Below are 13,047 nucleotides of genomic sequence, written 5' to 3'. Positions count from 1 at the left end.
CACATTATCCCTTATTTTCAGTGCCGAATCTACAAAGATTGCCCCCCCTGCAAAATATTACCAAAGGCCCCATCTACCTACCTACCTTTACACACACATATCAGCCTCCTTGATGGCGCAGTGGTATAGTGTCGTCGCCTTGTAATCAAGGGGTCCCGGGTTCGATAACCGGTGGAGGCACATAGTGGTTCGGATCCCACTTTAAACTGTAGGTCCTGTCCCGATTAGCCTTACTGTGCATAAAGTGGACTTAAAACATCAAATCAATCAACACACACATATCATATATAATGTATGCATGTGTGTGTGATTATTGATCTCATGTTCACGAAGTCACACATAAGGGCCTAGAGAGTGATTCCAAAGTTCCATAACACACCCTATAAAAAGTAAAGGGGTTAGGCTGGGTACAATTGGTCATGATTGAAACAGGTTAGGTTTAGGGGGAACCACATTGTGTTCCGTCCGCCATATAGAATTCAACTAATTTTTTTTAAATGGGAAGGGGGTAATGTCAGAGCGTGATGTGATATATACAGGGTGACTGGTAATTAGATGTATTCCCTGAAAGGGGTTAAAGTAAAGACAATTTGAAATAAATTTGACCATATGATACCCCGTCCGAAAATTAGTAGTTTTCGAGATAATCGTATTTCAATTGTTTTTTTTTAAAAAGTGACAATTTTCCACATGAATTGAGAAAAAAACTGCTCATTGTATGGAACTTATTTCGGCGTTTTCTGATAGCTAACAAATAAGTGGTTCATTAAAAAAAACGTTTTTCCCAAATAACAATCGCATGTAAGTAACGGGTGGGTCTAAACTTACAAGTGATGATAAAAAAATGAACTCTTAGTTTACTTGGCAACGTATTAATAACAAAAATGGTATGACACGAAGCGTACAAATTACTTCCTTGTGACATCTGCTATCCAACAAGGTACAAATGTTGCTGTCATTCACATTTGTGTACAAGAAATAATACTTCATTCATCTTCATGTGAATGGAATCAATGAACAATACAATTAAAGAACATTACACGTCTTGCTCAAAGTGGGCACCTCCGTTACGAATGCAGCCACGCAGGTTTTTACGGACATTTGGTCTCTCAACTCGTGATGTGATGGTGGCCTTGACATGTTGACCAGCTGTTAAGATCCTCTCCCTGAGCTCTTCTTGCGAGTTTACCGGTGTCTTGTCATGTGGCTCCAAATGTAAAAGTCGCAACGCGTCAAATCGATCTGGGGATCGAGCCGGCCAGGGAATCGGTCCGCCTCGGCCAATCCATTTCTTTGGGTAATTTTCATCCATCCAGTGTCGCACGCCCAGGCAGAAGTATGGATGGGCGTAATCAACAATCATTTGATCGAGCCATTTTTTCTGCTCCAAATCTTATGAACATTTTTTGCGGAACGTGTTGTTGGAGGATTTGCCTCTAGCTACAAGAAGTGACATGATTTATCAGCATGATGACTGCCCAGCTCGATCCCCCGATCGATTTGACTTTTACATTTGGAGCCACATGACAAGACACCGGTAAACTCGCAAGAAGAGCTCAGGGAGAGGATCTTAACAGCTGTTCAACACGTCAAGGCCACCATCACATCACAAGTTAAGAGACCAAATGTCCGTAAAAACCTGCGTGCCTGCATTCGTAACGTATAATTAAAAACTCGATAGCCAAACTGAAATCACTTTTTCCATTAAAACATATGCTAAGCAAAGAAACAAAAACTCACCTAGTCAACACACTTGTAATGCCAAAAATTGATTATGCTTCCCCCGTATTTATAAACATCCACAGTGCTCTAAATTACAAGATACAAAAACTTCAAAACAGTTGCATAAGATTTATACTGAATGTCAAAAGAAGAGAACACACATCCCCGTACTTACAGGAACTTAATTGGTTAAACGTTAAGAATAGGATAACATTTTTGGCATTGTCTTTATTGTACAGGATCCTGAACAATAAGGAACCAAGATATTTATATGATCAAATTGCTCCGTACAGGTAGAAAGGAAAACAAATTTACCTTCGTCAAAAAACACACTTCACGATTCCTGTACACAGAACAACATTCTATGGGAATTCTTTCATAGTCGCCGCAATAAAAGAATGGAATGACCTCCCCCCACCACTGACCTCAGGGGTGCTCCACCCTGCAACATACAAAATACATCTAAAGAAGCATCTGCTGTCCAAACAATAGTGCCTGGCTTCGTCTTTTCTGTAATGAATGGGAATGAGGTATTGGTTGTAGTTTTAGCTGTAATAATTGTATTCTAATTGTGGTTTTAGATTTAACTCTGTACCTTCAGTACATTATAGGCCGCGGTGGCTCAGTCGGTAACGCGTCTGACTACCATGCTAAAGGTCCCGGGTTCGATCCCCGGCCGGTTCAAATCCGGGAACTTTTCTAACGGTGGAAGCGGCCCCGGCGCCCACCCAGCGTCGAATAACATGGGTACCTGGGGGAAACCCTGGGGGGTAAAGGCGGTCAGGGGCGTGATGCTGATCACATCACCCCCACTCACGACCGGATCAAGAAAGTGTGGGGCGTTACCCCCACACCCCCTATACGCCTTCATGGCGTGGTGCTATGCACAGGGGAACACTTTACCTTTACCTTTTTTACCTTCAGTACATTAATTGTTTACATTATAAGTAGGAATGTTTTTTATTTCTTTTTTATTTCTTATTTTTTTGTATTTTTATTATTTCTACTGCAACAATGATTTTCAAGAAGTAGAAAGTGTCAATTGTAATATGTTTTTTAAAAGGGTTTGTTGTAAGAACGGCCCGCGAGGCCGAAACACGCCCACTCAATAAAGACGATATTATTATTATTATTATTATTATTATTATTATTATTATTATTATTACTTATTTGTTAGCTATCAGAAAACGCTGAAATAAATTCCATACAATGAGCAGTTTTTTCTCAATTCATCTTTTTATGTGGAAAATTGTCACTTTTTAAAAAAACAATTGAAATTCGATTATCTCGAAAACTACTAATTTTCGGACGGGGTATCGTATGGTCAAATTTATTGCAAATTGTCTCTACTTTAACCCTTTTCAGGGAATACATCTAATTACCAGTCACCCTGTATATAACACTGTTTTCTTACACCTGGAAAATGATACATTTGTTACAATCATAGAGGCGTAACTTTTTCCTGATTAAAGAAATATAGGTTGACGAAATTTTCACCCCTGCATTTCTCGTGAAATTCTAGCCTGATTTGATTATAGTCTGACTGCCTTGAGGAAAACAAGGGGCTAGGTTAGAATTTTTCCGGCTTTGTCCCCGCATAATGCGGCTCTAGGACCCACCCAGCCTCAAATCAAATGGTACCGGGGTGGGCTGAAGGCGGCCGCAACGTGGTACTGATCACATCACCTCCAAGATTTCCGACATCGAAAATATGAGGGCCCACATACCCTTAATGTGCCTACATGGCACGGTGCTATATGCGCAGGAAACTACATTTACCTGTATATATCGTATTCACTTCTGTACCCCAGAGTACCTACGTTTATTTTTACATACTCATATACGAACCCTGTACTATGCCAATGGCTGAGGGCCCCCTAAAGGCTTACTTGCCTCCGGGGCCCCACGCAACGCGGGTTTTTGCGAATTGTAGATCTGGCACTGCTTATTTCGCAATGCTTGCACATAATGCATACCTTGCGTAAGAAGGTTACGCGTAAGATTTGGTGCTATTAGCATGAGAATTACGCTACTAAATGTTTTCGATACATTTTGAGTATGTCAAGTTTGACTCATCCCCTACATGTGTAAACAGCGAGGTGCGGTAGCTTTGACCCTGCATACGTCCTTCTAGAAGGTGGAAAATTTTGCATGGATTAATTATAAGGATTCTTTACGAATAGATGTTTATCTTGTTTTGAATTCGACTCGAGGCTTGTTATAGTGAAGTAAGGTGATGGTGTCCCTTCGTACCCCCCCGAGAAACTTGAAAATGTTTAGTGGGTTGGAAAGATTGTTATTCATATGAACGTTTCTTGTAGTTTTAGCGCGCGGAAATGCGTTATAAGTAAGTAATTGGCGATTTTATGTGGTATGATTTATGACGTCATGCACGCGAGGAATGCCTACGTTGTTAGGTTTGATTCTCTTAGCATAAATATCGTTGAAGTGAACGTCGCGAGTGGAAAGTGTGCTACCAAACATGTTGTCACGTTGTTCTACGATATTTTAAAATTACGATTTCTTCAAAAGAGAGCCTGTGTGTACATTCGTGAGTTGCCAAGAACAAGAAATGTGTGAAGTGTAGCAGATGTTATTTTTAAAAAAATACACTTTTGTCATGGTGATAGTAATTACGCGTTATCCTTCGCTATCCACCGTTGACTTCTTGCGTGCATGACGAAAATTTCTTAAAATAAGTGGCGAAAGTGGTCCGGGATGCAAAAAAATTGGACGTACCGTGCGAGAAGAAATATCTCGCTTATTTGTGGTTTCCGCGTGTTAAAATCACTTTCAGGCACTTTAAAACATCGAAATGTGCAGGTTGGAATTTTCGAGGGGGTACGATCGGTCACCAGCCCCCATATTTTCAAAGTATGTTTGTAGCCAGCAGCGTAAACTGATAAGCTTCGCCCACTCGCTTTCTCCCCTACTTTGCCTTTATGCATGACCTTGCTTCACAGATTCCCGATGATTGTAGGCTAGCTATTATTTCGATTGATTGATTTGCTTTATTTTACTTCTCTTCTTGTGCCACTAATTTGCAAAGATGAGGATGAGTGATGATATGATGAAATTGGTGAATGGACACTCACGAATATCCATGCCCAGGCCGAAATTCGAACCCGGGACCCCTGGCGTCGTAGCGCGATGTGCTAAACCCAGCTGCGAGTTCGAGTCCCGAGATGAAGCAACGCGCGAGATGGCGTGTGTAGCCATAGCCGACCTCCGTGGTGGAGTGGTTAGCACAGCACGCTACGACGCCAGAGGTTCCAAGTTCGAATACCGGTTGGGCATGGGTGTTGTTTGTGAGTATCCCTTCACATGTTGATTGATCAATTTCATCATATCATCACCCAGCCACATCTTCGCGATTAGCCAAAAGTGGTAGAAAAGCTAAGTAAAATAAAACCAATTAACCAACCATCGGTCGCTATCAACGGTATTTAAGTATCGATTTTAGCGATGAATGTACTATTTGCACTCGAACAAGCCTGGCATCAGGCGAGCATTATGCTTATTTTTCTGCTTGTGGGTCTTGAGGCCCACAATTTGGGAACCATTGCCCTATAGCCTATGATAAATTTTCAGATAATGTAACAATTTATAAGTATTGCGTTGAACGGTATATCCTACCGAGAGAATAAAGGATTGGGTCTATCAATATTGAGATCATGGTATATCGACTTGTCAAATATGGAAGCGTAAGAAAACGAAGGCTCACAAACCATCAGCAAGACATGTTGATTGTAGCCCGCTAAGCTAGTTTGGACGATCGTAACAAAGCTTTATTGTTCTTTGAATGCTCCAGTGATGATTGCACGAATCGAAAATTTGGAAATTGTCCAAGCGAGCTTTGCTTCTTTATGACCTGTGAGTTATTACCCAGATTCGACCTCCGCTTATAAATGCTACAGCAAAGCGCTTTGATTTTTTCCTCTTGGTTTTGTGAAGAAGAGGACACGTTGGGAAACCTAAGTTTAGAAGTAATTCAACGCTGCTTCAGTGCAAGCAATTAATCGCTAGTAAACTATTGTCGACCGAAAAATAACAAGGAGATGTAGGATATCTGTTAATCATATCGCTGACTACACTCTGTTATAATAACTCTCCTTAGTATGAAGGTCGCTTCAGTTTTCCATTAACAGCTGTTTTCGTACAGTCATAGTTTCTTTGCAGAGTTGCCAACTGTACGATTCTGACCTTAGAAAGTAAAGAAAGCGTTCAAAAATTCGAATCACACTCTGGAATATAAAAGTTAATTGTCTTCTGACAGCAACTAGGCTGACTGTAATTCACACAAAAGGTTTATATATTTTTGGGGTTCAATCTCGATAACAATACCTTCAATATGCCACACTGTATGGGCGTACCCAGATTTTTTTCATTTATGTGGTAGCCCCTGATGCCGCAGTGGATTCGTCGTCGCCTTGTAATCAAGGTGTTCCGGGTTCGATACCCGGTGGAGGCACATAGTGGTTCGGATCTCACTTTAAACTGTAGGTCCAGTTCCAATTAGCCTTTCTGTTCATAAAGTGGACACCAACTCAATCAACCAATCCAGGTGTGTCAATGCTTTATTTTGAATTACTGTATTTCAAAATGGAATAACATTTATTTCACGTTCCATTTTTAAAAACTGTAAATTTAATTCATCCTGGAGGTCTGAATCTTACACATTTTCAATACAGCGTCTGAATTTGTAGAACATTTCCTTCAACATTATATTTATTGGATAATATAATTCACTGTTTCGATCATGCAGTAACTATGCAAATATTAAAATACATTATTCTTTTAAGATGGAGCCAGCCCATATCTTTGAAAGCCATCACCCACACCAGAGAGCCTGTCGCCGCCACTGATTCCACGTGTCCCCCTGACGACCAGTAATTAAATTTTAGGATTGTCAGGATGCAGAGGCGAGCAGCTATCTCAAAAATGCAAGTTCAGACAGTCCCCAGTGGTTCTGAAATCGTGCAGTTGAAATAAATTGAGTTAAAATAACGGCTGCTCCAGTGTTTCAGGCTTTTCGCGTTGACTTTTTCTGAACGCGTAATTATGCAAATGCACCTTCTGCTAGCGGCGCTGAAATAAAATGGAAAACAAAAATCGTTGTTGCACTCTCGTTGCAACGATTTGCCCACTTTGATGTTATAGATATGGTACCGTATTTGGTGCCCTGAAAATGCAAGGCCTGGTGTGTGATGAAAGAATAATATGGTTGTACTTTCTAGGTCTTTGCTACGTTATGTATGCATTTTTACTTAATCGATTTTTGTGTGCAGAAGTTTATATGGGGTGCAGAATAAAAACTTTGTATGTAATTGAAATATTTGTTTACGTCCCTAACACTTTTTGCGAAGATCTTGAGGTGGATGTTTTAACTTTTAGGGAGGGTTTTTTTTTTTTTTTTTTTTTTTTTTCAAATTTAATGTACAGGGTGTACCAAAAGTCCCATTACCCCCTCTTTGAATTGTAAACAAACCTGCAAAATGTTATTTTAACAGCATGCGTATGATGAGAGGATGGTATACCATTATATCAGGCCAATGGCCACCATTTACTCTGTGTGCACACCGCCATTTTCATTGCACAGTTTTATTCGCCTCCGTAACTAGGCTGGCGTGAAGGAAGCAAATGCACTGCGAACAGCTTCTCGAAGTTCCTCAGTTGTCTGATAACGATTATGGGCGACTTTCTGTTTGATGTACCCCCATAGCGCATTATCACAAGATGTCAAATTTGGACTTCGGGGTGGCCATTTTAAAGGTGCTGGTAAATTTAGCGATCCTCGTCCAATCCGTTTGCCTCTGAACACATCATTGAGTAATTCTCTTAAAATGGCCACCCCGAAATCCAGATCTGACATCTTATGTTACGGAGGATTTCACATCGCATCTGGAGGCAAATAATACTGTGCCATGAAAATGGCGGTGTGCACGCAGATCCTCTGGAGTAAATGGTGGTCATTGGTCTGATTTAATGGTATACCATTCTCACATCATACGCATGCTGTTAAAATAACATTTTGCAGGTTTGTCTACAATTCAAAGGAGGGAGGGGGTAATGGGACTTTTGGTACACCCTGTATATAACTAAAAACAAATCTTAGTTATAACCACATGAACGACTATCCCCGTTCACATACTTGTGCGTACCCTTCCAGTGACGCCACGATTCGTCACTACATGTCCAAAATATATATTAATACCATTCAATTTGCCAGTGGGACAAGCTACATTAAAATTGTCTTTCCACCATAGCATAACTTATGCAAGGACAACTCTGCGTTCTTCTTTGCCCCATTAACTTGCAATCAACCTCACCCAGTGCTCGTACTTTCTTACTGCCAACTGTCACGTTTATCAGAATGTTGAACTAAAAATACTGGTGTTGGTTGAGCAACAGTAATGAAATGCAGGAGGAAAGAATCGTGCCTGTAAAAAGTGTCCGCGCCGTCGACCTTGTAATGGTCGATATATTGTACGATATTTTTGCCACATTTCGTTATTACTTCTCGGTCGAGTAGTTATGCAACAACAGTTCAGCTAGTTGAAGAAACTTTCTGTAATCCGTGTTGGCTTGGGTCGTCTGCAAATGCGAAGTTCTGTCTAAGGAAACTTCGATTTATTCTGTTGGCATTTCGTAATACTTTTAATATCGAATATTACCGTTGACTGTTATATCTCTCGACTCGCCCGATGCCTTTTCGTGAGGTGGCTTTCACGCAGGTTTGTTAGAGGTCCAGAAGAAACCATTCGGTCCAAGTTGCGTATTGTTACATTGAAAAAAGGTTCCTGGACGGTATTTTAATTGTTCCTGAGAGAAAGGTTCCTGGACCGTATTGAAATTCTTCCGTAACAAAGGTTCCTGGACCGAATTTAAATTCATTCTGGAGAAAAGGTTCCTGGACCGAATTTAAATTCATCCGGAAAAAGGTTCCTGGACCGAATTGAATTGATTTAAATATGAAAAGGTTATACACTGTCTAGAACACATTTACGTTTGCTGAATTTCTCTCCCAGTCCGGGATTGAATTTATTTACAATTACAGACCAGGCTTGACCGATTAAAAGTTGCCTTCTAAGAATGTCTGCGCGTACGTTTTACATTGGAATGTCACACTGCGGTTGTAGAAAACGTAGCGCAGGGAATAAATCAAAACGCTGTTGTTCTCTCGTGGGCCAGATTCAAAAACTCCCTTGTCGAAGAGTTACTGTACATAACGCATTGGACTATATGGCGTCACATTGAGTTCAAACAAACCCGTCACGTATTGCCCCGGAATCCGATCCAGGAACCGCAGCCAATAGGAGCCGTCGATGAGGTAACGTGAGGCTGCTGTGTTCCCAGCAGATATTACAACAGGGAACGGCCAAGGAGGGGACGGCAGTGCTGGTACAACCAAGGGAAGGAACGCGCGCGAGAGAATGGGGCTATATGGAGAGTGGTAAAATGACTGCAGTGTTTGCGTTTCGCCCATTTCTACCTTGTACCTTCGATTCTAGAGACAGATTCTCACCTGGATTAGTCTTTCATGCTCACAAGTGGATAATGGTTTATCGTCAGGTCCGTATTCGATTCAAGGTGATTATTGTATAATTTCAATACGGAACTTGGACCCTATTTAAACTGACTCTGAAAAAAGGTTCCTGGACCGTATTTAAATTCATCCGGAAAAAAATGTTCCTGGACCGAATTTAAATTGGTTCGGAAAAAAGGTTCCCGGACTGTATTTAAATTCATCCGGAAAAGAGGTTCCTGGACCGTATTTAAATTGATCGGGAGGAAAGGTTCTTTACGGTCCAGAACCCACTTACGCTTGGTGATTTTCTCTTCTGGACCGGAATTGAATTTATTTAAAATTCCTGGACTTTTAACAATCCTGTCTAGAACCCATTTACACTTGCTGATTTTCGCTCCCGGACGGGAATTGAATTTATTTACAATTCCTGGATCTTTCACCCAATCCTGGTATTGTTAAAGGGAACCCATGCATTCTATAGGGTTCCGTAACAGGACCGGAACCTTTTTTGTCTCGCAATTTAAATTCGGTCCAAGTTGCGTATTGTTTTATTTCAAAACTGATCCGGCAAAAAAGATTCCTGAACTGTATTTAAATCAAAGTGGAATAAAGGTTCCTGGACCGTATTTAAATTCATCCCGAAAATAGGGTCCTGGACTGAATTGAAATATTTTGCAGATAAAAATGTTCTTTACGGTCCAGAACCCACTTACGCTTGCTGAATTTCTCTCCTGGACCGGAATTGAATTTATTTGAAATTCCTGGACCTTTCTTTAACAACCCTGCTTTGACAATTTGTACAATTTATTAAAACTATTAACCTGTTACTATGTTACTCATGTTTGTGTAGTCACTAATTCAGTGTAATATGTATTTCACTAATACAGTGCAATATTTCGCATAGGTTGTGTAATCGTATCGAAATATACGAATCTCGATGAACAGAGAAACGTACCTGTCCAGTACAACCAGTTCTTTTCGAACTTCTCCCCGTCGTCTCCCTCGAAGACCTTGTACACAGAGATAATGTAGCCTGTGCTCTGGCTCTGCGGCCTCTTCGACGAAGGGTCCAGGGGCGGTCGGGCTATCGTCGCCACCTCGTTGTACAGATCCAGCATGTGCACAGCCGTGTACCTGAGGGTCTTGGGGTCGAACTTCTGGAAGGACATGTGGCGCATCTTTCGGAAGAACTCCACCGGGTCCGTCTGGCTCTTGTTGATGACGTAGTAAGCGATGAATGGGAATTCGGCTGAAAAAAAAATAAAGTCAAGATTGGTAATTGTCTCAATTAACTTTCGGCGAATTGATGTACACTCTTGTTCAGATAAAGTGGCACATACCTCAACTGTCCAACCTTATACAATGTACCACTTTTGTGACTCAACAATGAGGTTTGCTGCATAACAATGAGAAAATCTTCAAGTTTTTTTTATGCGTAAGACTTTTTAAAACACGTCATTGTGGCGCTGGTGTAGTGTTAAGAAAATTAAGACTTTCACAGGCCCCAGAGCCCAGACCTTGCACCCTTAGACTTCTGCATTTGCTGCTTTGTGAAAGACAAAGTCTATGTGCCACCTATGCCACAGGATGTTCAACAACTAAAGGAGACAATAAGAAACGTTCTTGCTTTGGTGGACAAGGAGTTCTTGGGAAAGTGTGGCTAGAACTCCGATGGGATGTGTGTCGCATAACTGGTGGAAGCCATATTGAACATTTGTAGACAGTGGCGGCGATTGGGTTCCCAAATTGGGGGAGCAAGGTACCAAAACTGGGGGTAGGGCAAAGACAGTATATTTACCTTTGTAAGGTTTAGCATAGTGTGGATGCAAAAGTGGCGAAAAGTGGAGGCAACTGCCCCCCACGGATCCCTTAAACGCCGCCAATGTTTGTAGACATATGTAGCCATTTGTAGACATTGATAGACATTCATATTAACTTGAAGTGTTACTGATTGATGCATAACAAATATCATTGTTGTATTCCATATAGTTTAGTCGAAATAAATTCTTAAAGTTGTTTACTCTATTATGAAACACCCTGTATTTCCTTACTACTAAGCAATATGTTCTCCCCCTGGCAATTTATCATCGGTATCCGTATGATCCCAGTTTTCCGACGATATTGCAATATCTCAACGTCGTCTCCAATTGAGCTCTTTCCCTCCTTCCTTATCCCTTCTGCTAAGAAAAACATATATTCTTGTTGCTATATATAATAAAAGAAAGGCACGTGACTCTAGGCTTATGTGCCCGGAAGGTAACAAATTATTCCGCAGCCACTCTGCCTCTGAGGACGGCGAAATCACTTTAGCGAGTCTTATAAATTCATTTTCCCCCTCTTCGAAATGGATCCGTGATTAGCAGCGCTTTGCATGCTCTTAGCGTCTGCATCAATCATGCTTAGCATCATGAATCGATACGCTACAGATCGTTGAGTTACAAATTAAACCTTCGTAGGAAAGTGTTCTTCGGTCCAGGAAGAACTTTTGCCGTGTCCGAACATGCAGGCTTGAAATATGGTCTTGTCGGAAGTGACGTCACTTAGTGCAGTTCCAAAGCGCCAATTAAACGAGCAATCGAGTTCGCAGCATGCAGGAAGCGACAATGCTTGTTGTTCACTTGTTTTAAACAGTGGAAGTCGAAAAGTCAGTCAGACGTTAGTTGTAGTTCTTCTATTGTGTGAAAATGTAAGTACCAAAACTTTTAAAAATGCTATTTGATTGCTTTGGTGAAAAAATAGTGTTTCTAACGCGAAAAATGTGTTCTTTGTTTTATCTACTGATCGTATTTGGCGCTGCAGTCGAAGTGTTCTGTCCAAGGCTTCAAGACTGATCTACGAAACCATTCTCGAAGTATGTTTGCTTCAAGTACGGTCTTGCACCTTTCGGACAGGCCTTTATTTATCAAATCAATTTTCCCTTTTCCTAAACTTATAAAGTAGCAGAGTACGGACATTGTGTCTATTGAGATGATTTCTGGAATCATTTTTTTTTTTTTTTTTTTAATTTGCTTCTGGATATTTTTGCCTGCCCCGACGCACCTAAGTTGCCGCAAGAACTGATTAATTAGTATTTGAATTTTTCTTTATTTTATGTTTGTAAAGTGTTTTCTTCAATGTCTCTAAAATGTGACTTTCTTAGCCCTTAGTAGTTCAAATGAAAATAAGCACTAGGTTTTTGGAATTTCTACATTGGCCTACGCGGTTATAGCAGATCTTGCAGACCTCTTGAAAGCACGTGAAGAAAGGTGTCTTCTTCTTTATGTGTTTGGTCCGTGGGAAGATGTAACACCGATGCTATTTTTGGAGTTTATGTGACCACCTCTTGACGTTATGTCTAGAAGCCGTCATTGTGAAGGCTGAATATACAATCGATTCTTGGTTCAAGCAAGCATTTGTATTATCATGGATAGAGATCGGATTTTAAAGGGAAAACTTTTCCTCTAAAAAGAACACACAAAGAAGAAAAAAGGGGAAATTACTGCCAAAAGGAAGGGGGAAAAGATTATATTTTTTTGCACTCCACTAAAAATAACTAACTCTCTAGCCTTCTTAAACCCGAAGGTTCATGGCTGCAGCAACACAGGCCTTCCATCTGTCCCTATCTTGAGCAGAATCTATATACTCTTTTCCATCCCTACCGATTTCCTTTAGGTCCATTTCAACGTTGTCCCTCCCATCTTCGTCTGGGCCTTCCTACAGGTCTCTTACCATCAGGTTTCCCAACAAGAATCCTGTAAACTCCTCTTTCCTCTCCCATTCGTGCCACATGGCCTGCACACCTAAGTCTTCTTGATTTA

General features: G+C 40.8%; 1 protein-coding gene across 2 annotated transcripts in view; it reads right to left on the bottom strand.

The window, feature by feature from the left end:
* LOC145985430 (uncharacterized) overlaps positions 1–13,047 on the bottom strand; it is a 153,205-nt gene that overhangs the window by 11,975 nt on the left and 128,183 nt on the right. For both annotated transcript variants that reach the window (XM_083119455.1, XM_083119456.1), the window contains exon 4: positions 10,206–10,499. In XM_083119455.1, the coding sequence (XP_082975581.1) occupies positions 10,206–10,499 (294 nt within the window). The remainder of the gene's footprint in view (positions 1–10,205; positions 10,500–13,047) is intronic.

Source organism: Lepisma saccharinum, chromosome 3 (genome assembly GCF_977018435.1).
Source record: "Lepisma saccharinum chromosome 3, izLepSacc3.1, whole genome shotgun sequence".
NCBI classification, from domain to species: domain Eukaryota; kingdom Metazoa; phylum Arthropoda; class Insecta; order Zygentoma; family Lepismatidae; genus Lepisma; species Lepisma saccharinum.
The sequence above is the reverse complement of the archived record's forward strand: the minus strand, read 5'-3'. Positions and strand labels throughout refer to the sequence as shown.